The sequence below is a fragment of the Clarias gariepinus genome, chromosome 3, assembly GCF_024256425.1.
Source record: "Clarias gariepinus isolate MV-2021 ecotype Netherlands chromosome 3, CGAR_prim_01v2, whole genome shotgun sequence".
Taxonomy (NCBI): domain Eukaryota; kingdom Metazoa; phylum Chordata; class Actinopteri; order Siluriformes; family Clariidae; genus Clarias; species Clarias gariepinus.
This window is the reverse complement of record NC_071102.1, coordinates 9,104,410-9,129,512: the sequence shown is the minus strand read 5'-3', so window position 1 is coordinate 9,129,512 and position 25,103 is coordinate 9,104,410. Positions and strand designations below refer to the sequence as shown.

General features: G+C 39.9%; 1 protein-coding gene across 1 annotated transcript in view; it reads right to left on the bottom strand.

Moving 5' to 3' along the window:
- Positions 1-1,058: 1,058 nt before the first annotated feature.
- The window catches only part of znf536 (zinc finger protein 536), a 162,069-nt gene continuing 138,024 nt past the window's right edge, over positions 1,059-25,103 (bottom strand). Inside the window, exon 7 of the mRNA XM_053493022.1 lies at positions 1,059-3,312. Within this exon, the coding sequence (XP_053348997.1) occupies positions 3,203-3,312 (110 nt within the window). The 3' untranslated portion in view covers positions 1,059-3,202. The remainder of the gene's footprint in view (positions 3,313-25,103) is intronic.

The following is a 25,103-nucleotide window of genomic DNA, read 5'->3' as shown; positions in this document are numbered from 1 at the left end:
GAAGACATGACACTATGGTTAGTTGTGCATTTTTCTATTCATATAGAATAAGTGTCAATTCATTAGGGACACACAGTATGTACTATATGCAGGTTAATATTGACGTAGGCAGTGTGATCTCTCTCATCAACAAAGCATTTCTATTCACATAACAGGATGTGAAAATGAAATGAACTGAAGCTCTTGACCTGTACGCCAGACTGGAATACTGCATAAGTGATCAGGTGTACATGTGATCCTATATTTCTTCCATTTTAATATAGTCGCTATATCAAATACTATACTGTACAAATGTCTCAAGCCAACACTAATTTTTTTATATATACAATAAAACGAAATTGTTCAGATTAAAGAAATGGGAATAAATGCTGTAACCAGCTAGCACTGGGGCCTCCCATCTCCAGGGTCGAGGGTTTGAGTCCCGCCCTCGGATCTGTGTGTTGAGTTTGCATGTTCTTACCGTGTTGGGTGGGTTTCCTTTTGGTACTCCAGTTTCCTCACACAGCCTAAAGACATAAAGATTAGGCTAATATGTGCCTGTGATGGACGAGCACCGCATATCTTGACTTGTGCACTGAATCTCTTGGGATAAAGCGGTATAGTGAGTGAGTGAATGAGAATGGTTGGTATGACAGGCTGCAAAGCACCTAAACATACAAATAAAAAATTGCTTGTTTATGTAACAACCTCAGCAGCAATCTCATTTCCTCTCTCATCCGTTCCAACTACTCAGTATTCAGCATCACCAGTATATTATCATTAATCGGCCTGATCATCTGTCATCACCTGCTCCTACATTATGTCTCACTGCTTCATGCTCCAAGTCGAATGTTTTTTTATGCTTAAATAATTCTGAAGTCTTTGTGGGGCATGAAAAAAAAAAAACACGTTCTTATGAAACTGTTCAGGTACAGGGACTGGATTGAAAACAAAAGCCAAAAACGTGCCAAAGATACAAGGAAGTCTGGCTCTTTGGATATATGCCCTTGAATTTGTCATCTGTGACCTCACATATATCAAAACATGATGCACAACAGGTCATTGTATAATAGTTGGAATACATTTTATTTTTTATTATAAGTACAGATCAGTAGTTACAAAACAAAGCATCTGCCATGAAGGTACAGCAAACAAAGAAAATTATACAGCTCACAAGACAGTTCAGAGGTGGAATGCTCAGTTCAGTAAGACCCAGATTGAAACACGCTGTGCTTTAGCTCTATATAGTACCACACATAGGAGCCCAGATCTCCTACTAACAGTGTACATACATATGGATCTCTGATTGGTCAATATCTGTCTAATCCCACTGACCACTGAACCTGTCATTATATATATTTATATTTATATAGAGATAGATAGATCCAATCTTAAACACCATTTACTAGTTTCCTCCACTCGTTATACACTAGACATTTGTTTTTTGTTTTTTTTCCAAAATGTATGGAGCAAAAACTAATTAAGATTTTTGCACTGATATTTATCTAAGAAATAAAGACACCATATCGAGATGTGAATGAACTGAACTGAACGCGATCTGTTTTCTTCGCTGTGCCACTTTGATCATGTCTGTACACGGTTAGTCGGTTAGTTGTGGTAAAAATACATTTTGCTCAGAGCAATACGGAACTTGAGATGACCTTCACTAATGATATCAGTGTGCCTGAAGGGACCGAATAAGGTCAAAGGAGTTCACAAAGTGACGGAGAGAAAAAATTTCACAATGTCAAGGGACGCACAGACACACACACATACACACCTTCATTTTAGTTAAGTTAGCTGTGTACCGTATAGACTGGATTCTTAGATACTATCATAGTGAAAAATATGTGTAGGGGGAAAGGTCGATAGCCCCTCTATGCTTCAGAGAGACGTGGGTTATATACTGTATGGACATACGCTTGCAGCAACATGAGAAGATTGTCAGTCTTTTTTTTTTTTTCCTTTTTTTTTTGTAATGTTATCTTTACAATGTTGAAGGCAAAAAGTACAGTACTAGAAAAGAAAAAAGTCCAATCTAAGGCCTACAATCAAAAAAACAGATAGCTTTGTAGATGGAACAACGCATGACTGTATCTAAGGCTAGACAATATTTGTGTTTCTCGCTTGTATGCTTACTTTTTCTTCTTTTTTTTTAATCGTTTTTAACAAGTAAATACATCAAACCATTTCAGTAGTCAGTAACACTTTGCAACACTGATTGGTGGCAGTATATTACAAATAGATTCTCAATGACTGAGATGAACGTCAACCTGGTTTTGTGTTCTCCATTTCAGAGTTCAAGATTCAGGTCATGTTCTCTCAATCCCTTTTTTTTTTTTCTTTTTTTTTTTTTAAGTTCTGTGCCAACTAGTCCAGCTATCACCGCTGCTGGGTTTCGGGAATGTCTCTGACGTGTGTGCCTAAGCTCGCACTGTTTTCCCAGAGAGCTGCTCTGAACACATGTCCTGGATACGCTCTGAAACACATCACGAAGGAAAAAACACAGCTAGAAGGTCCAAGGTCCAAGAAAAAAAACTCCACAGTCCTTCAATGTGTCCCTTTTTTTTAAGTAGGGGATACTGTACTGTACATCCTTATAGGTTTTTTTTTCCTGCTTCAAGAAAGCACATGCTTGTTTCACACATCCTCACACTGGCTGTTTGTATTAGAGGTTTTCAGAAAGAACTGCTGCAAGTGTGCTTGGTCTCCAAATATACAGTCCAAAAGCTTAGACGTAAGCGCCAGTTACGATTCATACCCATGTAGCGTTGTTTCAGTAGGCGTGGAGAGATATGAAGAGGCCAAAAAAAAAAAAAAAAGAGAAAAGAGAAAGGTCTCTCAGTTGAAACTGGAAATTCTGTCAGGGTGACATTTGGGTATGTGGAATGTGTGACTAAGCAAATAAAATAACTAGAAAAAAAATAGAGTACTGTATGTATGAATGAATGTATATCAGCTACACACGGCAGAATTGAACAGACAAAACACACAGGAACCAGTTTTACTTTATCCATCTTGCTAAACATCAACATCATTTTTCTTTACTTGGTCCTTCAGGAGAGCATCAGTTTGAGTTCTCTTTCCATAACTCGAAATTAGAGTCATAAACATCACTTTGCCTGTCGCTGTCATGATCAGCATCTTCATCTCGGTCCTCCACCTCCTCCTCTTCGTCATCATCATCCTCGCCATCCTCCTCCTCTTTGCTCTTGCTCGTGAGTTATTCTCTGATTAGTGGTGCGTCCTGCATCTCAGAGTCAGTTAGCTTAGGCTCGGAGGCAAGAGCGGGTCCAAACCTTCTGGAAGTTTCTTCATCCCCCCACAGATGAACTATGGTTGAGAGAACAAATTCAGATTAACACCAGCGGCCGCTCACTACAGACTTCACACACTGATACACTGATGCATACAAGATGACTGAGGATATTTACAATCAACAAGATTAAAAAATAATAATAATAAAAAAACCAGACAAATCTAAGCCAAAGCATCTGGAATTGTTTTGCTTTATTGACAATCAGACATTTTGGTAACACTCTCCTTGAGCACACTAACATTATGGGTCACTAATAGTCAGATTATACAGGGTGATTCTCTCGAAAGAGGCCCCAAATATTCTGTAATAACTCTCGCTAGGATGAAGCACTCTAAATGAAACAACATACAATATGCTCCTCAGTATAGGAAGCTTCGAAAATGGTTGGATTCCCCCATGGTTGGAGTCGACCAATTAAGATAGACGCCAGACAGCCACCACACTGTTTAACGCCATACCCCTCACTTAGTCACCCATCAGAAAAGTGGTGTACAGTAATAATCTATTGGGTCACCAATTCATAATGTCAGAGTGTATTTAGAAGGAAATATGGTGTTCCTGACATACCCTTAAAGAGTGGTATTCAGAGGATGATACAGAAACTGGAAACCCCGATATCCTTGCTGATACATTTGGGAACATGTCAAAATTTGTTTAGCGGAAAGCGGGGATCACTTCCAGCATCACATGCAATGCAATCAATTACACATACGTCAAGGTATGTAGTATTTTTATTTATTTAATTATTTTAGTTCAGATTGTTTCATTATAGTGAGAGCTATTACAGAATATACGGGACCTCTTTCGAGTGAATCACCCTGTGCTTATTATAATCCAGAAAGTCTCAAGCTAGGATTGAAAAAAAAAAAGATGACGGTCACAGCTGGCCCTGATCTAACTTAGATCCCGCAGCTTTGAAAACCACTCTCATAACTTGAGCATGTCAGCTAGGGAAAGTTTTCTGTACAGTATGTATCAAAGCTGTGCATGGGGTATATAACAAACTGCCATACAAAACATTGGCGTAAACCTCGCAGGCGTGTTACCAAAATGTGTATGTAGGCTACTTAATGAAATGTAAAAAATGCTGGGTGTGATAATAACACGGCATACATAATAAAATCAAATATGTCACCATGACTCTCATAATGAATGATTATTATGATTATTATTATGATGATAATGATGATAGATGATACTGGTCCTGTTCATGCAGGTCTGATTGAGCTTCTCGTACAGAATATTACTAATATCAATTACAATAAAAAACAAATTGGATCATTTAAGTATCAATCAGACCACTGATTTAAATACATTTATATGAAGGAAACATTTGATAACGGCTTATGAGATGTTTTTTTTTTTTTTTTTTTTGCTTAGATAAATGTTCCTTAAAGGTTACAAATTGAGTTATCTGAATGTGTCTTTCTACTCCTACTTTGTTTTTTTTTCTTCGTTTTTTTTCTCCTGAGCAAGTGCATGTGCAGGATAATAACTTTCAGGCATGCGGTTATTGCTGAAGTCTGAATCCCTGTAAAAATGCGCACCGTTTTTCTAATTATTTGCCTCTGCAGTCAGTGCCAAGTAAATAATATGAATAATATGCGATTTCATTCTCTGTACAAGCCCGGAGAAAATGATTTGCCAATAAAAGTGCGCCGGCGTGTCGTGTTCTTCTAAGATGCCTCCGCGAAAATGACAAAACGGAATTAAAACATGCGTCTGTTTCGCGGGCGCTCGCGCAATAAGCGGCGACGTTAATGGGAATTGAAACCGGTAAAGGAGTCGGCGCGCGGCTTTAATAACCGCGAGCGCGCGCGCGCGCGCCATTTAGAGCCGCCCATTAAAGCAATAACGGCGACACACCTACTCGTTCTGCCGCGCGGCCCTTTTACCACCTCACCAGCAACTTATCAGAGTGTGTCTTTAACACACACACACACACACACACACACACACACGAGGAGCTAATGGAGATTAAGAGAGGAGTAAAACACATTCCCCACACACTGTACTGTATCATCTGTAATTTACTGAAGTAATCTAAAGTCATTCTGCACTACACAGTGCAGCCACAGGTTTTTGGACACCTCTACATCTTCTGTCACTCCAACCTCCTCCTGCATGTCCTCCCTCACCACATCCATGGGACTGGACTGAACTGGACTGACAAACACAAAGATCTACAACCATCTACCGGGTTCACACACCAACCTGCAATTGTTTTTTTGTTCTTTGCACAGAAACTCATTTCTACAACAAGAAATGTCAACTGTTTCTATCTGATCTATCTCTCTGCCCCTTTTATATACTGTACAGTTTACCCCTGCTACTCTGATCATTACACCTATATGCTGGTCCTCCCAAACCTTTAACACCAATATTCAACTGTTTTTGCAAAAAATTGATTGTATATCTTTGCAAGTTTTCTTTACTGCAACTAAGTCCGAACCCGTCCATCATCACAATGCACCTGTGTACAAAGAAATGGTGTGTTAAGGTTGGTGTTGAATAACTCAATTGGAGTCCTGACCTCAAACCCCAGGCCTTCTCACCCATCATCAGTGCCTGACATCACTAATTAATCTAGAATATAATGTTAAACAAGCACATAATTATAATGATGAGGTGTTCAGTATACAGTACGTACAGTACACTCCATAGCTAAGGGTTTCTTGACCCATGACCATCACATCTTACTTTAAAGTTAAAAAAAAACAATAGGGTTAATTTTGTTTTGTGCTGCTATAATAGCCTCCAGTCTATCGAGAAGGCGTTTTACAACACTGTGAAGTGGATTTGCTCATTCGGCCACAAGAGTATTAGTGAAGTCAGGTGGTGATGAAGGAGGTCTGGGGTGTAGTCAGCATTTCATTCCTTCGCAGTAATGTTCACTTGATTACTTCCAAACCAACCTTGGCAAGGTATTTGCTTTGAGCACACATGTATTGCCATGCTGTTCCACTGAGCGAAACTGTTAATGCTGCAGCATATCAATACATTCTAGACAACTGCGTGCTTCCAGATTTGTGGCAAGAGTTTGGGAAGGGCCCAGGATGTGATGACATGCTGTCCAATTACTTTAAACTATTTAATAGATAGATAGATAGATAGATAGATAGATAGATAGATAGATAGATAGATAGATAGATTTTAAAATCAATTGTAATAACACTTTTCATATCAACAGTGGACCTATGATTCCTGTATATTTCACAGCACTAACAGCACTGGACACCAGAGGGCGCTGAAAACATTCATATGATAATAGATTTTATCTACTGTACCTGCCTACTTTCTCTGTGTTTGTGCAGAAAAAGGCAACATCAAATAATTATTATGTTAATAATAAAAACAAATTTAGTAATTCTGCTTTATGTGAAATTATTGCTTGCTGAAACCATTAAAGAAAAGTAGAAAGAATAGAAGTATCTCTTTGTCTTCCCTGCTTTCATGGACGTGGCTGACACAGCCATGACAGGTGTTAACCCTGTCATATAAACTGAAGTGTTCATATTTATCCGAGCCTTATATATCATGTTTGATTCTCCAGTGCTTATGACAATCTACATATGAGTTATGTATTGCAATTTGCACATGTACAGCATATGCAAAAGTATAAGGCCCCTAATCTTTAGAACAAAATATTGTTTTAGATGTTTATCATATCTGCATTATGTATAAAACTATTTAATATTTCCAAATATAACTTAAAAGATAATAAATAAATAAAATTACAAAAAAATATTACAGAGCAGTTTTCAGATGGAAACAAAACAAAACAAATAAAAACTAATGTTGGCTCCAGGGTTTTGTGACAAAGTTACCAGAAGAACTCATCTCATGGAACTCGTGGAGGACTCATATTCTCCAGCATGGTCAATCAAGCCTCCCAGCAATTTTATACTTATAAACTCCTGATCTAGCTCTACTGATTATTTTCAAGCAAAGATTTTTTACAGTAAATATTGACTCTTTTATTGACTCGTTTATTTTATTACTCTTTAGTACTCTTTATAAAACTTAATTTCATGTAGAAATTCTTTCAAATCTTGGCTTATGCCTTTTTCCTTTCTTTCTTTTTTTTTTTTTTTGCATGTGACAATGACTTTCGCACAGTATTGTAAGTAAAACAGCTGTTATCAAAATGAGTTCTTTTAGTAACTTTGTCACACTTCTTTTTATTATCATGCAAAACCTAGGAGCCTACTTCAACTGTTTTTTTTTTTTTTATCAAAGCAGGCAAATATTTTTTTATAATGCTATTTATGTTTTGTTTGCAGACATAATAACCACATATAATACAATTTGTACAAAAGATAATACAGTATTTTTTTTGGTGCACAGTACTATATATATCCAAGTAACTAACAATTATAAACAAAATATTTAATCAATAACTTAAATCACCCATACTCAATAAATTAGAGTTAGTTAATAAAGTAGATGTACATTGCTTTTTTTTTTTTTTTCATTTTTATCTTAAACACTTTTTTGTGTAGTTAAAAAATTTAACATAACTCATAGTGCAACTATATACAAAACGTATCGTTCTGCTCAGTTTTGATGGGCATTGACCAAATAATCAAACTTGAAGAAGTAATACAATTTGGGGAAACTAATTGTTTCATTAGTTCAAATAAACCAGAACTGGCAACTTTGCTCAGTTGAGTCTAACATATTAACGCACATTATAATTATAATGTAAATTAAAAAAAATAGTTTTTTAAAAAAGTAAATAATAATTTTCAAAAGGGGTACCCTAGCTGGACTATTAAGGAACTTGTAAGGTTTATACATTTTATAAGATATAATATAATATAATATAATATAATATAATATAATATAATATAATATAATATAATATAATATAATATAATATTTTTAAATGCAAAATGCACTATAATTATTGTGTAAAAGTGCAAAGATATTTTTTTTATTTCTCATATCTGATGTTGCATCAAACTGGCAAGAAAAGTAGTCCTCTCTCTTTTAAGCTTATCTAACTGCAATGCGGGACCATGTCCACAAGATGGCGGTATAAGACTGGGCGCTATAAGACATTCGAAACCTCAAGTTCATCATAACAAGATCATGGTCTTCAATGTCGTCTTCCTCCAGCTTGCACATATTTCCACAGTGGAGATGACGTGGTTGTGATTTTAAGGACGTGAATTGATCTGGCAGCGATTTAAAAGAAAATATCGCAGTCGTGTTTTCACAGCTGTCCCTACGCATGCTTTTAGGTCCGAGAGGAAATGAAGATAGTCATAAACGCAAGCGATAATAAATCATATTATCCATCTTTATATATATATATTTTTTTTTTTCTTTATTTTTTTCTTAAACGCGTGCCCTCCCAAGGGCACCTGCTCTCTCCGACTTCCCTTTAAAGAAAGTTCCAGTAATGAGTTACAGATTAGGGCCCCATATTTGATTTTCACTCTTCATTAACTAAGCCACCTGGAATGTTATTATTTAAGGACGCCGTTCGTTCTCCCCAAACAACTGCCACTGTGGCCTGGAGACTCACACATCAACTTTATAGTTACATGCAACTTTTCAGTCTGGTAAAGTGCTCGTGTGTGTGTGTGTGTGTGTGTGTGTGTGTGTGTGTTAATATCATACAACGATACAGCAAGTTCAAAATTAATCCGTGTACATGTTTACAGCAGCCCACCAAACTCTTTATTATTAATCATCCATGTTAATGGAAATAAAATAAAACATTATTTTTTTTTGGTCCAGTCTAATTTTGATCTAGTATCAGAGTGTAAGATTAGGTCTCTTTCATGTTCTTTCGGTAGGAGTGTGTGCAGTCTAGCGCCCTCTTCTGTTTTGCTACATTAACACATCTCGGGTGCGCGCGAGGCAGATCAGGGGCCCTGGAAAGTAATACAAGACATATGGTAAGAGGACTCATAGCTCCAGGATCCATCTTATGTTAATACATGTGTCATGCTTAACAGAATGGCTAAATGAAGAGGCGGATGGAACAATAGCCGAGCACAAGGCTGGGAGCGAGCTCTGTTAACAAGGGCCAGGCCGCTCAGGGAGCCATCCCTGCTGTCGCGGCTCTGAGACCTGACATTTCACAACTGCCTCTTCTTATCACCGCACCACACAACTACAACCAAGAAAAACACACACACACACACACACACACACACATCTAAGGCAAAACGGTCTCAAGGTCATACCTATTCTTGCTTAATTTACTGGTCTGTTCTAGATATCAAATCATCATCATTATATATATACATTTTTTACCTGAACTAAACATGACATTAATTTTATTACATGAAAAACAATTCACAAAACAAGCATCATTCTAAAAAAAACAAAAAAAAAAACAACGCTCTTTAATTTTTTTTTATCCTATTAAACCCAGAATGTTTAACCCACAGTGCCAAATATTTTGCATATATATATATATATATATATATATATATATATATATCTTTTTTATATAATTTATTATATTATTATATTATATATTTTATATAATTTATTATATTACAAATTGTTTTATTCTTTTTTTTTTCATATCAGATGTACATTATTACATATATACATATACATGATTTATAATTAAGTTATAGTTTTTGTTTAGGTCATATAAAAAAAATTTCATGTGGGTAGTGTAATTGGTGACATTTAATTTAGCAGGCACCTGAGACTGATCTTCTTTGAGCTTTAGAAAAGAAAGTAAGTGGAATAAATGATTAATATAATATAATATAATATAATATAATATAATATAATATAATATAATATAATATACAGTAATATTGTCATTGGTACATAAGATATTTATAGATAGTTTAATCAGACTTCACTGACAGATGTGTATACAGTAAGTCTTGGCTAATGTCTGATTATGTGCAGGCAAATCAGGGGAATTTTATATTATTAATTAAAAATTATTTAATTATTGAAGTTGATTTATTTGTAAACTAATATATATATATATTACAAAGCAGAAAGCAATATATATATATATATATATATATATATATATATATTGCTTTCTGCTTTGTAATGTAGTTTGTAATTAATTTAAACTATTAAATTTTGAGAATAAAGACCTAACTTGTATCTCTGAGTTACCTGTACAATACCCTTATATCTTACATGAAGCTCCCCCTTAGATGAGAAACCGTTACACTGTTGCAAGATACACCACGTACTGTACTCTGGCTGCTAAACACAGGTCCCTAATAATACACTTACATAAAACATGCATAATAACGCTTTTAACACAACTCTATTATTCATGGCTGCACTGACTAAACGATCGCTTTGATTTTTTTTAATTATTTTTTTTTATAGATCGAATCCTTTGACACATACTCATATGAATACGTATCTGACTTGTCTTCACTGGAAAGCTTCCTGTCCCATCCAAATGAGGAATAGATGTGGTTTTAAGAAGTCTCCTTCTAAACACTGAACACACACACACTGCCCATATTGAACACACACCACACATACGGTAACGAAGGGCGTCTTTGTTCTCTCGCAGGCATCCGGCACTGTTGGAAAAGTGTTGTTTTTGGCAAAGGTACACTTCATTGTACAGACCATTATTTATAAATATGTAAATACGAGTATGCACGCACACACGCGCGCACACACACACACACACACACACACACACACACAAGAGCAAGCTGAGCACTAGGAAGTGCACCCAAATCATATTTTTAGAAGGTTTTAATGAACACAGGATGTTTATGAATACCATTTGCAGTGATTCACAAAGAGTAGAGGGATCAGCCTGCGCCACCGCCACCCCTCCCTCACAGCGTCAAAGAAATCCAGTGTTTCTGGAGGGAAACAGCACTGTTGTGCCTCGGCGGTTGTGTGGGTTGAGATTGCCCTCAGATAAGCACGCTGCAGTTCCGAACAACACAAAAGGAACAGACAAAACCCGTACATGCGGCACTTAAAAAAGGGCTTCTGCTCGCTGATTTAACTGAGGGATTTGTGCGCCGTTTTTTTTTTTTTTTTCGGAGAGGAGCCGCGCACAGGTAAAACAAACAGCGCGGTCGTCGTTCTCCTGATCCAGAGCAACCATAAGCCACGGCAGTTGACAAGTTTAGTGCATAATACAATACAGTACAATATAATACAGTACAACTTTCGGGAAAAAAGTAGAAAGAATCAGGATTGCGGGAGAAAACAGAACGGAACAATAATGTGAAACAATTTATTTTATTCTCCGTTCCAACTGGCAATCCGACACTTAAATCACGTCCAAAGATCTTGGTGGATAACACATAGATCACACCTAGGTCCCAAACACCTCCAGTTCCTGTCACTAAACCACACTTGAGTGTAACTTGGGTGAAACAGTGTGTGTTGGAGCTGTGGCTGGCAGGTTGACGGGGCCTACAGAAAAAAAAAAAAAAAAAAAAAACCGAAATGGAGGAGACAGAAAGAAAAAGAGTCCGGATGTGTCTGACTTTTTCCCTCTGACTCCATTTCTGGGGCAGAGATCGTCATCCTGATAATACCTCCACAGAGCAATTTAAGCCCAAACACTGACGCTGCTATCTGTCTTCTGTGCCTGATAGCGCTTTCTTCCCTCTCTCGCCCAAATTACTTTCTTTCATATCTAATTATATTTGCTAATGATCTTATAAGGGAATAATGGAATGTGCTTGATCTATTACCTTTTTTTGCCACACATAAATACAATACAAATGGCATTGCAGCATTTGGAGTTCTTTTTTTTTTTTTTTTTTTGGTCTTTACAGTTCAGGGGAAGTAGAGGAGAGGAGAGGAGAGGAGAGGAGAGGGAAGCTCATCTCAGAAATGAACACAAATATCTGTGTTCTAAACAACGTGCTGAAATGATAGATTATGATAGGATAACGGATAATGATGGGATTTGTTGAAGTCTGACTTTATGGTGGCCAGAAGCTTCACGCTGGGTTGACCTGACCTAAGAGGGCATGACCTCAACCCTGACACGTGAAGATAAAAGATGAGTGATGGATGATTTCATGGGAAAATCACACTTTTTTTCTTTTTTTAATGGACAAACTTAATCATATAACGCTAACCATTTGTGTCCAATACAGACATCAAGCCAGATTCAGATTCACTTGTCAATTATCTATTAAGTAAATTTCTATAAAAGTGCCTACAAGAGTCATGACATTTCTGTCTTCTCCTTTGTCTTCCTCTTGTCGGACATGGGGTCAGCCCCGACCCCGAGCTCCACCCTGCTTTCTTTACTCTGTATTTCCCACAGGCCTGGTGATGACCGGTGCATGACAGGCGCTCTAACCCCCCCCGACATTAATGGAAGGAAATGGCACTCGATCCCCATTTTATCTCCTAATAATTTCTACCGAAATGATAATCGCCGTGCCGAGAATCCTCCCATCGGGCGTTGACGGCGTAAAATAAAACTGAAAATCTTTCCAGCTCGAAACACTTCCGTCAACACATGACCGCAGTCCCGGACGCCGAATACATCTCGGACGCCGGGCTTCTCTTTCCTTTTTCCTCTCTCTCCCACTCTCACACACTCACACACAGGCCTCTTGGTCTGCTGGCGACTGCTGTCTGTGATTCTTTTCAACTGACATAATCCTGATTGATTCGTTCAGCAGATAAAAACTCAGTCCACTTGTGCCCTTTACTAAGGGAACATAATACCAGGCTTTATTCTGCAACAATGTAACATAATGGCGTCGGAATGTGCGGAGGGGGGGGGCAGAAAGAGGCCACGTCTTAAATGACTGTGACACTCTGTGGTCTAATGTAAAAGGAAGGGGAAAAAAAAGTGAGTGAGTGAGGAGAAAAATCATTAAGCGCAGATTATCAGAGTGCCCCACTGCTAACAAGGTCAGGGCAGGGTTGCTGGTAAAAGTTGCTATTGTCGCCGGTGCTTTAGATTTCACCCCGATGAGATTCGGTCCGTACAGTGCATGTGCGCCTTTTTTTTTTTTTTTTTTTTTAAAGAACCTTTTGTTTGACAACAGGAAGAGATGAGGTCACTTTTTTTTTCTTTTTTTTTTTTTTTTTACATCAGAACTCGTTTGAGAATGAATCATGCTGTTTTGCAGAGCTTGACATGGGGTGAGCTGGGCTCTGCTTAAGTAGGCCAAACACACATACACACATACACACAGATGGCGGTGAGGGCAACAATGTGTCATACTTTATAAAAAATAAATTAAATAAAAAGTGTGTGCATTTGCTGGAAAACATAAACAAAACCAACGTGTTACATCTGTAGTGAGGATGACTATAAACTGGTAAAGCACCAATGCGAGGTTAAAGAAAATCAATAACGTCAGATACGTTCCTATAGTAACAAAGGCCACGTACAGGCTTCTCTCTCTCTCTTTCTCTCTTTCTCTCTAATATATATTGTGTTAATTGGGAGTTCTAATCTAGAAGACTCAAAGTCCCAGGAGTAAGTGCTGATAATATTTGCAGGAGCATCTCACACACACACACACACACACGGAGCGTGCTGATTCCGCACGCCGTACACCTGCTCTAGAGTCGGCCCGCTCCCCTCAGAGTGACACCGTCAGTCAGTGCACTGATACACAGCGAGACAGACAGAGAGACGGGGAACGGAGGAGCGCCTTTTATCCAGCACGGTGGGACCTGTCAGTGGCACCTTCTCTCAGGTCCCCCACTAGCACCAACACAGCAGCTATCACAGGCAACCTGATATCCGAGAGGGAGGAATCATGAGAGTGGAGTAGAACGGCCCGGCGCGGGAGAGCAGCCAGCGACGACACGTCTCCCCTAAGATCACATGCTGGAGGAAAAACGCTGTACATGTGTAGCGAGAGAGGTATAAATGTCAAAAAGTAGGTTGGTCTTTGTAGACTTGTGCTTTGATACTCTGGCAGAGTGTGAAGGAAAATCAAAAAAAGCTGCTTTTTGTTTTTTTTTATTTGGACAGATTCGTGAGCGAGTGACATGTCTTGTGTAGAGATCGCAGTTTCCTTGACGGCTCTTAAACGCTCCTTAGAGAAGCTCATGCCTGCCGGTGCTTTACCTGTAAAGCGTTCGTTCCACGGCGTCACGTTCGGAGCCGTACCGAACGACGTCAGCGCAGGCCGCTGCGATGGAAAATCACAAGGACTTGGCTGAGTTCTTTAAATGCAATTTCGTCCTGTTCCCCCTGCTGCTCTCTGATGATTCAACATTTCCTGCTTCAACATCTGCTACTTACTCTTACTGGGTCTCAATTAAGACACCACTATTTATGAACACCCCCATTCCTTATTTACGTTGAGTTTTTCTAGATTTTTGGCGCATATGTGCCAAGAGAGGAAGCCAAAAAAACCAGTCTCCCCCTGCATGCCCGGCTCGCAGATGTTTCCAGAAAGGAGCCGGAGGTTTAGTGCATGCCGCGATGCTACAGGAGAACTTAAAGAGAGAGTGATTTAAGGTTAGAACAAGAAGATTTGCAGATCTCCTGAGCTTCTGGAGGAGATGGGTGGCCGGGCTGATTGCTGGAATGGCGAAAGCAGATCTCTGCTCGCAGCAATTGATTTAGGAGATCACTTTTAATTGACTGGATTGTTTTTTTTTTTTTTTTCCCTCCAACTTAAACATCTGTATGGTGCTTTCCAGGCACACAGATTGGTCTACCATACATCTTCTCACTGGGGAGAAATGATCCTCTTCTTAAAGTAGACCTAAAGCCCAACATGGACATATTATCTTTAATATATGGATTTTATACGGTCAGTGTCAGCTATATATGCGAGAGGCATGACAATGTAGGAAGATATTGATTTTCCAGCTGAGCGGCAGAGATATGAAGGATAACGATTGCACAGTGTAACGATAATAATCAAGTAAATAATCAGCCCGGCTTTCGACTCTTTTCTGGATTCTTTCGTCCTTGTTTGCCGAACTTTGGGGCTTTTTTTATGGTAATGACACAACCCTGACACCACCTCCCTGCCTCTCAGGTCCGGTGTAATTTACAGTCTCGAAGTGGGAGAGCAAATACATATGGAATTGTATCAAGCATTACTCAGTGGTGAAAATATGCACTAGATACTGGAGAGCTCAGCGTCTCCACACACACACACACACACACACACACACACACACACACCTACCTACATGCGAGCATATGAATGTGAGCAGAATGTGGCAGGGTTTTATTTAATAGTCCACGTGTGCCTCTTGTAAGCAGTTAGCATGCTTATGCACTCGTGGGCTCACCAACACATGTCTGCACAAACAACACCAGACGAAAAAGCACAACAAAGGAGGCCTGCGATTTCTAGAAACAGAACAAACATCTGGATTCAAAGGAGGGGGGGGGGGGGGGGGTAAGGGAAATAGGAAAAAGTGCAAAACTTAAAAGAGAGCGAGGAGATTTATATCCCATCACCCACGAAACCTGTTTACTCTTTTTTTGTATTTGCGCAGCGAGAGGTAAGACATTGTTAGAATATGAAACGTCAAACTATTTACGCGTCGGCATAAGCACTTAGGGCTATGACTCTTTTGGTTTGACACGAGTATAAACAGCGTGAGATCAAACCTCTCTTGACTATGACCATCCCCCGTAAAGAGATGACGGATATGACTGATTTTTTTTTTTTTTTTTTTTTCCCCATGCAAACACAAAACACACGTTTCATTTCAAATCATCCCCCCCCCCCCCCCCCGCCACACAAAAAAAAGAAAAAGAAAAAAGTGAAGCTCATTAAATGCAACAGCTTTATGAGTATCAGCTGTTCCATCAACTTTTGAAGCCCAGTATCAACCGCAACCGGTTGTCAAAGAGACGTTATTATCTGAAATGTGTTTTATTAATAATTTATCTCGGAGCGCTGTTTATGAGTGTTTGGGACGCGGTTCATTTGGGACGCGGTCCTAATAAGCAACGGAGTGGAATATGGCATGAGATGGCCAACGTTGTTCGTTTTTTTTTCCCCTTTTTTTTTTTTTTTGAGAATCATTACTTTGTGTGCTTCTCTAATTGAGGCTTCATAAATTACCCAGAAGGCTTGGTCTGGTTGCTGATTGCTCTCTGTCTTGGCCCACATTGTGCCCTTGGTTGAGAGACACAAACCGTGAGTGTTTTCCAGAGCGGAGTGACAGTTTTTTTTTTCTTTTCTTTTGTACACAGAGATGAGACAAGAAGTGCAAAACTGCCTAATTACCAAAAATGTATTAAATATAATAGAATAAAATGATTTTGATTAGTATTTTAAAAAGTTATATATGTCCAGATAATAATAATAATAATAATAATAATAATAATAATACAAAATTCTTATCAACTACATTTTGAAACTACCAGCGTCTTATCTTGCTTCATCTCTTCTTCGCTCGGTTCCCACTGTTTCAGACAAGCAAATCCATAATGTTCTCTTTTTTTTTTGCCTCCTTGTTGTTCACTTCGCTCGCCTCCTTTTTTTTTTTTTTTTTTCCAAGCCTGAGAAACTTCAGACATGAGAACCATTAACAGAGTCTAATATAAAACCAGTGAAATTTACCTGGGATTATAAGTCATTGACAAATAACCTTGCTGATAGATGCGAACTAGATTTTGTTCAAAGCACTCTGACAGCCTCAAAAGAGATTAGCGGAGTTCTTATCAGGTCAGCGGTGTCGCCGGGGAAATGTGTTTAAAGTCACATTGATTTATTGAAAGATTTTCCAATAAGAGTATCTCTACTCTCCAACAAGAAAGAGCGTGTGTGTGTGTGTGCATGGTTTGTGTTTGTGTGTCTAACACAATGAGCGTGAACCTGAAATTCGCATCCACATTACGGATGACCTAAATAGTGAGAGAGATTGGCTGATGGCTGAAATGAAACCTTCGCAAAACATTATTTTTTTTATTTCCCCCTCTCTGTCTACTGTTTGCAATTCATCCTGCTGAAAGAAATGACTGTACATCAGCGAACACACACACACACATAAACACACACACACACTGACAGCCAAATCTTATAAAGATCCTTTGTTCCTCTGGGCGCTCATTTGACACTATTACCTTCTTAAAAGTAATTATGAATGATTTCAGAAAGCCGGATCGTGAGATCCTGTCATGTGAAAACCCAGGACGTCAATCTACAAGCCTGTCACCGAAATGTCGTCGTTCTCTCTCTCTCTCGCGCACGCGCGTGCTCTTTCTGTCTTTTTTTTTTTCTTCTTCTTCTTTTTTCTCTTGCACACACATACACACACTATCGCGCCCGCTGCTCCGTTTGATCTCAGAGGTCTGCTGGAACCCTGGAAAGTTATCCCAGCATTCTCAGCGCCGTCGGAGCCCCGCGGTGAACCTTCTGGAAGTGACGGCGTGTCCAGGCCGTAACCTTAGCCACTGACGTCTCTAACTCCGCCACGCAATCTGTCAGGGACCGCACCTTAACACCACTGCACGCTGGGGAACCTACACAAATCCCTGCCTAAGCCAGGACCGCGCTTAAACCCAGGATCCTTTAAAAAAAAAAAAATAATCATCATGAATCAGTTCATCCCGGGCCAATCTGTCACGTATGTATGTGAACGTGTGTAATAATTAAAAGTGTAGCAGATTAAAAAAAAAATCATTCATTTATTTATTTATATATATATATGACTACCCTGACCTTTGAATTTTTTTTTCGTCCAACAAAATGCATAGAAATCACGATTCAAAGGACACTTCCCACATTCTAAGACAGTTCAATCTCTTACTGTACGAGAAGAAAAGGCTTTCATACACAAGCCCGTGACACAGAGGTTCACAATCAGAACATCTTTTTTAAGTTAAGAAGAGGTCTGCTGGAACCCTCGAACCCCTTTTTAGACGTTTCTGCAGGCGCAAGTGTGAGCGCGAAATATAAACGAGAGGACGGGAAAGCGAGATCAACTGCGCTGTTTTACATTTGCGAATCCCTCCAGGTGAAGATGAGTTCATTTAAATGGGAGATGAGAGAAATGAAACAAATCGTGAAGTCGCGTAAAGCCGAAATGCGACGTGGCAGAACATCGGAGGTGAGACGACTCCCTCCTTTCGTTTCCTGAACCTAGAAAGCGAAGGCGATGCGGTTTGATGCCTTAACTCCGCTCTCTGTTCTTCCCGGCATCATTTTCTCTGGAGTCAAACCCACTCGATCATGCTGCCTGGCTCTCACTGTAATAGCTATTCTCCAAGGTACTACCGTGGTCAACAACAGGAGCGGGCTAATATTTTTATGTTATCGGTAACACTCTCACATTTGTTTTCATATCTGCTTGAAGGCCCGAGTTTAGGGATGACAGGAAATGGCAGAGTCTCTGTCTGAATCCCTACATTCACCTCCCCTTTCTGCCAATGAACGTGGGAGGATCCGTCGTACACAATGATCTCTTGTTCAGATGGAAGGGCTTTGTGCATTCATCTATAACTGCCCAGCGTGCAAAGATAACCAGGCGGCCCGATGATCGATAAATAAATAGCGAACAGCGGGAATAAAAAAGAGAAAAGAGGAGGGGACAAAGAGGAGAAAATGGAGATGGATGGACGACTGTTTGCCTCCTGTGTTTTTGTCTTCTTTACAAAAGTGAAAAAAAAAGAACGCTTTTCTTTTTGACTCATTTATAAAAACCTATGATGTGTACTTAACCTTTTAAAAAGGTTTGCCGGAGCTCGGCGAGAAAAGCTTTAAAATGAATTTTATCGTTACAGCAGTCACCTTTATCCATATTAGGAACTATATATGGCTTGAAAATAATTACAAAATTAATTGCAGTTAATAAGCCAGGACTTATAAATAAGCTGTTAAATGAGGTTCAGTCTCACGTGTAGGCTTTGTATCAGTGTGAAAAAGTGAAACGGGTTAGGATGGAGGGTCTGGTTCATGCCGAGGTTATCACAGACAGGCAGTAGCAGGAACTGGGTGACTGCGCTCACACACACACACACACACACACACACACACACAGCCACGCATTTAAGCACAGAAGGAGAAACGTGGCTTTTGCGAGGGCCGTGTATCTCCGAGTAAACAGCGGCTCTCAGCTCAAAGCCTGGCAGCCTAAAGAGAGGATCAAACGCAGCCGGCATTCGGGTGAAACTGCTTCGACAGAATGTCAAGTACAACATGGACCAGAAAAGGAGGCGCTATCTATCTCTCTTTTACTTCCTCTCTCTTTCAAAGAGACAGTCAGGACGCCCCGCTACACGTCTCAATACTCTATATCTGTGCAGAGCGCTAGAATAAAATAAAAAGCTTTCATCGCATCATCCCAGATGAAAAAAAATAAATAAATACCCCTGACTCAACACATGGTGCTCTGTTTAAACATCAGGGGAGGAAAAAGAAATAAAAACGTATATTGGGTACGATTTAAGCAAAAGCGGGTATTGAAACCAGATCAAATAATAATAATATTAATAATAATAATAAAAAGTCAAATTCTCATGGCTGACTCTAAACAGTGAGTCAGCGTTGTATAAATGAGGCTGCGGTTTCTCCTACAAGTCGCCCCCCCCACCCGCACACACAGGGGAACACATATCCCTAATGACAGGCTCCCTAGACTCTGGGTAGTAGAATTGAGCAGGCCTGAGTGGGCCTGCGTCTCGTCTGTAATCAAACCAATCCTGAGAAACTCCAGAACACGCTCTTGTGCATGGTTCACATGCATGTATGTACTGCTTGTATGTGTGTGTATATATATATATATCTGCGCTTTCGGAGCGGGTCTCGGTCCTGGAAGCTGGTGTGCCGTGTACTGTACGTAGATTCGAATCTGATGATGAACTGGAGCAGCTGTGATTTAATGTCTCGGGAGTAAGAACTTACGTTATAAGAGCTGCAAGTAAATAATGCATAAAGAGCAGAGAGATAGGTGGAAAGCTCATAACGGTCCACACAAGTGTCCCATTTCCCCTCCTGGCCCATTCAGTCAGTTATGGTCAATGACCTGAAGGGGGAGCTGCTCTTTAACATGTTGAGGGGGTTTCGTATTTGCGCGAGACAATAAAAACATTAATTTGCCCTGAAATCACTCCTGACGTAAATGTAAAATGGTGCCCATTGGAACCCAGTAATGAAGCATGCTGCATCTCTGCAGCTCCTAATTTGACTAGTTAAACGACTCCATTACGTGTCTAACAGACAGAGGCAAATCATTTCTGGTCAGTTGAGGCTCACTTAGCCGCATCGCGTCGCCGAGCTGGAGGAGAAATGGAGAAGACGACAGGACCTGCTTTCTTCCTCTTTCTCCTGCTGGCTTTGCACTCGGCGTCCTATTGTAGCCAAAATAAGATGAGGCTAAGATTCGACCCCGAAATGAGATGTGCACGAGCAGGGTGTGCGTGAGCCACGGTACTTCCTCTCTCTCTCATTTTTTTATTTATTTATTTATAAAAAAAAAAAAAAAAACGTTATTTCTCCTCATTGACTGTGCTCGTGAATGTCTCCATCACTTGGTTTAGCGAACCAGCCCTAATGATTAAACGTGCACACGGTTAAGTTAGCAAAATAGATTTTCAGTGCAATCACCAAGAGCTGATCACCCCATACGAAAAAAAAAAAAAGAAAAAAAAAGATTAGGAAATACTGCATTATTAAACAGCCTGCCTGCGGTCCATCTCTGTCACTTAGTATACAGAGCTCCGATTCAAGCACAATTCCTATCAACCCCCCCACCCAAAACAAAAATTTAATTACTTTGTTTTTGTCTGTGTCAATAGTTGCTAGAAGCGCGCACATACACACAGACTGAAAAAAAAAACGTGAAATACACACCCATCCTTCATTTAAATGATTATTCAGTGACAGCATTGATATATTGATGGAAGGACAAGTCTGTACACGAGACTTGAAAAAAAAATCTGTTGAGGAAGGTCCAGAGAAATTCTCACACACGTGAATATACAACAATAAAACTGAAACGTATTAAATCGGTCATATTTCTATCTAAAAGTTGATTAAGTTTCTATGGATGTGCATAAATATTACATGACATCATAATATTCTGTTGACACAAAGTACAAACATTGTTATTATTATTATTGTTATATAATAGTATATTAATAACTTTAAAATTGTCCTAAATTATTCTGATATACAGTATATGGTAGTATACACTATATTACACTATATAACAGTATATTATGTAATACTATGTAGTCCTTAAGAATAAAAAAAAGGCTTATGAATGAATTCAGTTTTTAAAACAAAGAACGAATAAATGATGTTTAAGTGCATTATGTAAATTTAATTATATTTAAGTTTAAGTACTAAAATTTAGGCCTGCTTTAAGAAAAGTCTCAGACGTGATGAGAGGGTGAAAAGCTTAAAGGGATTACATTGCCCTTCATTTTAAAAGTAAAAAAAAAAAATTCTGATTAATATTCTTCTTAGTCACTGAATAATCCCATATGTGTTACATAAAAGCATTGATTATTATTTGGAAATGGAAGAAAACTTTAACAATAAAGAAACGCCACGCATGACTATCCTAATGCACGAGTTGCAATTTACAAGCTGTATACAGAGTAAGTAAATAACGAGTCACACGTCTGCAGAAGGCCCATGTTGCTTTTTCTACATTTATTAATTCTTCATGGATGAGTGTGGATGTAACCCTGAGCCTTCACACCGCCGGCTATAAATACGAGTCATCTAGAATGAAAGAGTTGGTGTCGACTTCCTGATGCCTTCGCTGGCCTACACAAGAAGACACTGAAGGGCATGTAGTATACACCCGCTCATGTCATGCCAGGATGTTGGACAGTGCTTCGGGGCCAGGCAGCGCCTTGATCCTGCTCTTCATGCGAGGAGAATGTGGGCAGGCTGAAGGCTTTGGCACGCTTGCCTTTAAAAGGACTGTATTGCAGAAATCTGTTGACTGAGGTTGAGATTCAAGCTTTTGGATCATTAAATACACACTTGTGTGGAGTCCGTCCATGTAGGCCTTCAGGAATGGGCGAGTGTCACATGAAGATGTACGCGCGCACACACACACACACACACACACACACACACACACACACACATACATACACAGACTCTCATGCACTCAAAGAGGGTCTGGGTCATCTTGCCCTTGGCACTTTGTGCATTGCACTAATGCCCACAGCTGCTGCATGCTGGCTTGCAAGTATGTGTGTGTATGTGTTTATGTCTATGTGTGTGTGTGTCTGTGCGTGCACGCACAAGCGCAAGTGTGTATGCATGTGCATGCGTGCGCGTGCTTAATGCGATAGGTAATTATGTAGTCTGATCTCACAGACGAGGGATTTAAGAGCTAAGTATACTGTAATAGCCCTCACGATGTGACACATGTCTGGGCCTAATAATAGCCAAGAGTGATGAGCAAACAGATGGACAGATAAGAATGAAACACTAAGGTGAGGCTGTTCTAGCCGAAGATGGCAGACGCACTATGACAAGCTGCTCAGGAGACTCGAGGTCTACGTACTTCTCTGACATGAACAACGCATTCGGAGTTCATTCGGAAGAACAGTTCCGTACAGGCGAAAGCGTGTCACGTTATTCAGATCCTGTTTGGATAAAACTGTGCGGATGATGTCAATGAATGGATTGGATCTTGCATATGCATATGCAAAACTACATACTGTCGCAGGGGACAATCAAGCTAGACTTTTAAACTTTTAAATATAAAATCTGAGATTCAGTACAGACAGACAGACAGATGGAGGGTGATGAAATTGCAAGAACCTGTATGGCATGTGTGAATGAATGAATTAATATATTGATGAAACCTGATTTTATTGCACTCGCAACAATTCACACCGTCAAACATATAAGACCAAATTCAGGACCATTTCAACTCGATTATAATAAATGAAGCCCCACAGGTCCCCACATGCTGCGATCAGGAAATACTCTGGCTATACATGTTCATAGCCAAGAAGTTGCGATTTTTCCTCCTGGCGTTATTACTTCGGTATCTGCTCTCATAACCACAGAGGGTATAAAGTCAAATGCTGATGAATCCCATGCTGTGTCAGTTCCTGAAGAGCGAAGAGCAGAGCTTCCTTTCTGGCTCCGTCACCCAGGCTTTTGTGGAGCGATTGAAGCAGAGCGGAGTGTTTTCATGCTCGCTCACCCCCCCAAGTGTTGGCGCCCATCAACCCCTCCCCGCACAATCCCCCTTAACTCTACGTCTCTCTGCCCACTGCTTTCTGTCTGTTGATCCTCCTGAAGAGGACAGATCAAATATTCCACTCCAGTCGGAGAGCGTGCCTTCCGTTCAGGGGGGTGCCGATATGATTGGAGCTGACGGATGAGGCCGGCGGTTTTGAAGTCTTAACAGACAGAACAACTTTGATATCTGCTTGTGCTGTGTATCACCAAAGGAACAGAGAGAGAACGAGAGAGAGAGAGAGAGAGAGAGAGAGAGATGAGTGACTATAAGTAAGCACTAAGCCAGAGAGAAGGAGTGAGTGAGTTAGAGGCAAGTGACAGAGCGAGAGGGATGAACAAAAGCATCTGTGGAGTGGTCAGGGCCAGCGGCAGCTTGTGTCGGAGGCTTTTTGAAGTTCAAACCATCCCCTCCTCCTCATCGTCCCCTCCCTAGTTCCTACCCCGAAGGCCTTCTCCGTCTTTCCTGCTCGATGGGAGAACCTACTGGCGACACACACATTCGCACACACTTCGCTACTACAGTATATGCTGCCGGTCCCAAAAAAAAAAAAAAAAAAAAAGTCCATACACAATCCGAGCATCTTTAATTCTTCCGACACAGACCTATTCTGAGATCACAAACTAGTACGAAAAGAAAACCAAGCAAATCAAGCGAAACATCTTCGCTCGATACTTTTATCTCTTTAATTATATGCTCTTCTTTTTCTTCTTTTTTTTTTGTTGTCTTTTTTTAAAATCCTATGGCAAGCAGGACTAAGCTTTACAGTGACAGGATGAGAGAAAGACTAAACAGATGTCGCAGTTTGGCGGGAGCGAGGGAGTTAACAGGCTTTATTTTTCTTCCTCTTTTTAAACGTCTTCCGTATAAACAGATTTCGCTGCCGCTTAAAGTGGGCTCAAAATTAAAGCATATCATTTTACACACATATTGCATGCATATTAGCGAGCCCCAGCTGCCAGTGTCCTGTTCTTAAGAGCCATATGATTGAGTTAGGGGGCCGCGGTATCAGATAAGATTTAAGCCCGCGCTCCCTGCGTGCCTCCCTCCCTCCCTCCCTCTGCCTCCTTTCGCATTTTACTGCTAACTTATTAAATGGAGAGAAATGACATTATTTTTCTGAGTGTATGTGTAATTATTGTCACACACCTGTGACTCCCACCATCTTTGGCAAGGGGGAACGAAGGTGGTGGGAGGGGAAGGGGAAGAAGGGGGGGGGGGGTAGTCAGAAAGAGCGTGTGTGTATGTGTGAGTGAGTGACAGAGAGAGAGGGAAAAGGAGAGATCTCATCTGGAGCAGCGGGAGTTCTCGTTTAAAAAAAAAAAAAAAAAAAAAGGAATCAGAGAGATTAAAAAACAGAGAGCTTGTTAATCAGATCGTCTCTGTCACTGGCGGTACACTGATATCCTAATGATTCGCACAGCGGCTCCCGCGTCGGAGTCTACTGATGAGCACAAGTCTCTCCGTACCATCCACTCCAAACCCAACAGCCTTGCACTTTATTACAACACACAGCGGCTCTTCAGCCTGAGGGTCCTGAATGTCACTTTTTGCCTTTCAGAAATCTGTCAAAACAGTTTTTTTTTTTTTTTTTCGTTCACACACCGGCAACAAAAGTGCTGGATGTCGAGCGCACAGCCGACTCTATTCTCTCTCCTTTTTTCTCTTTTTTCTTCCCTTCCCTTTTCCTGAAGAAAAAAAAAAT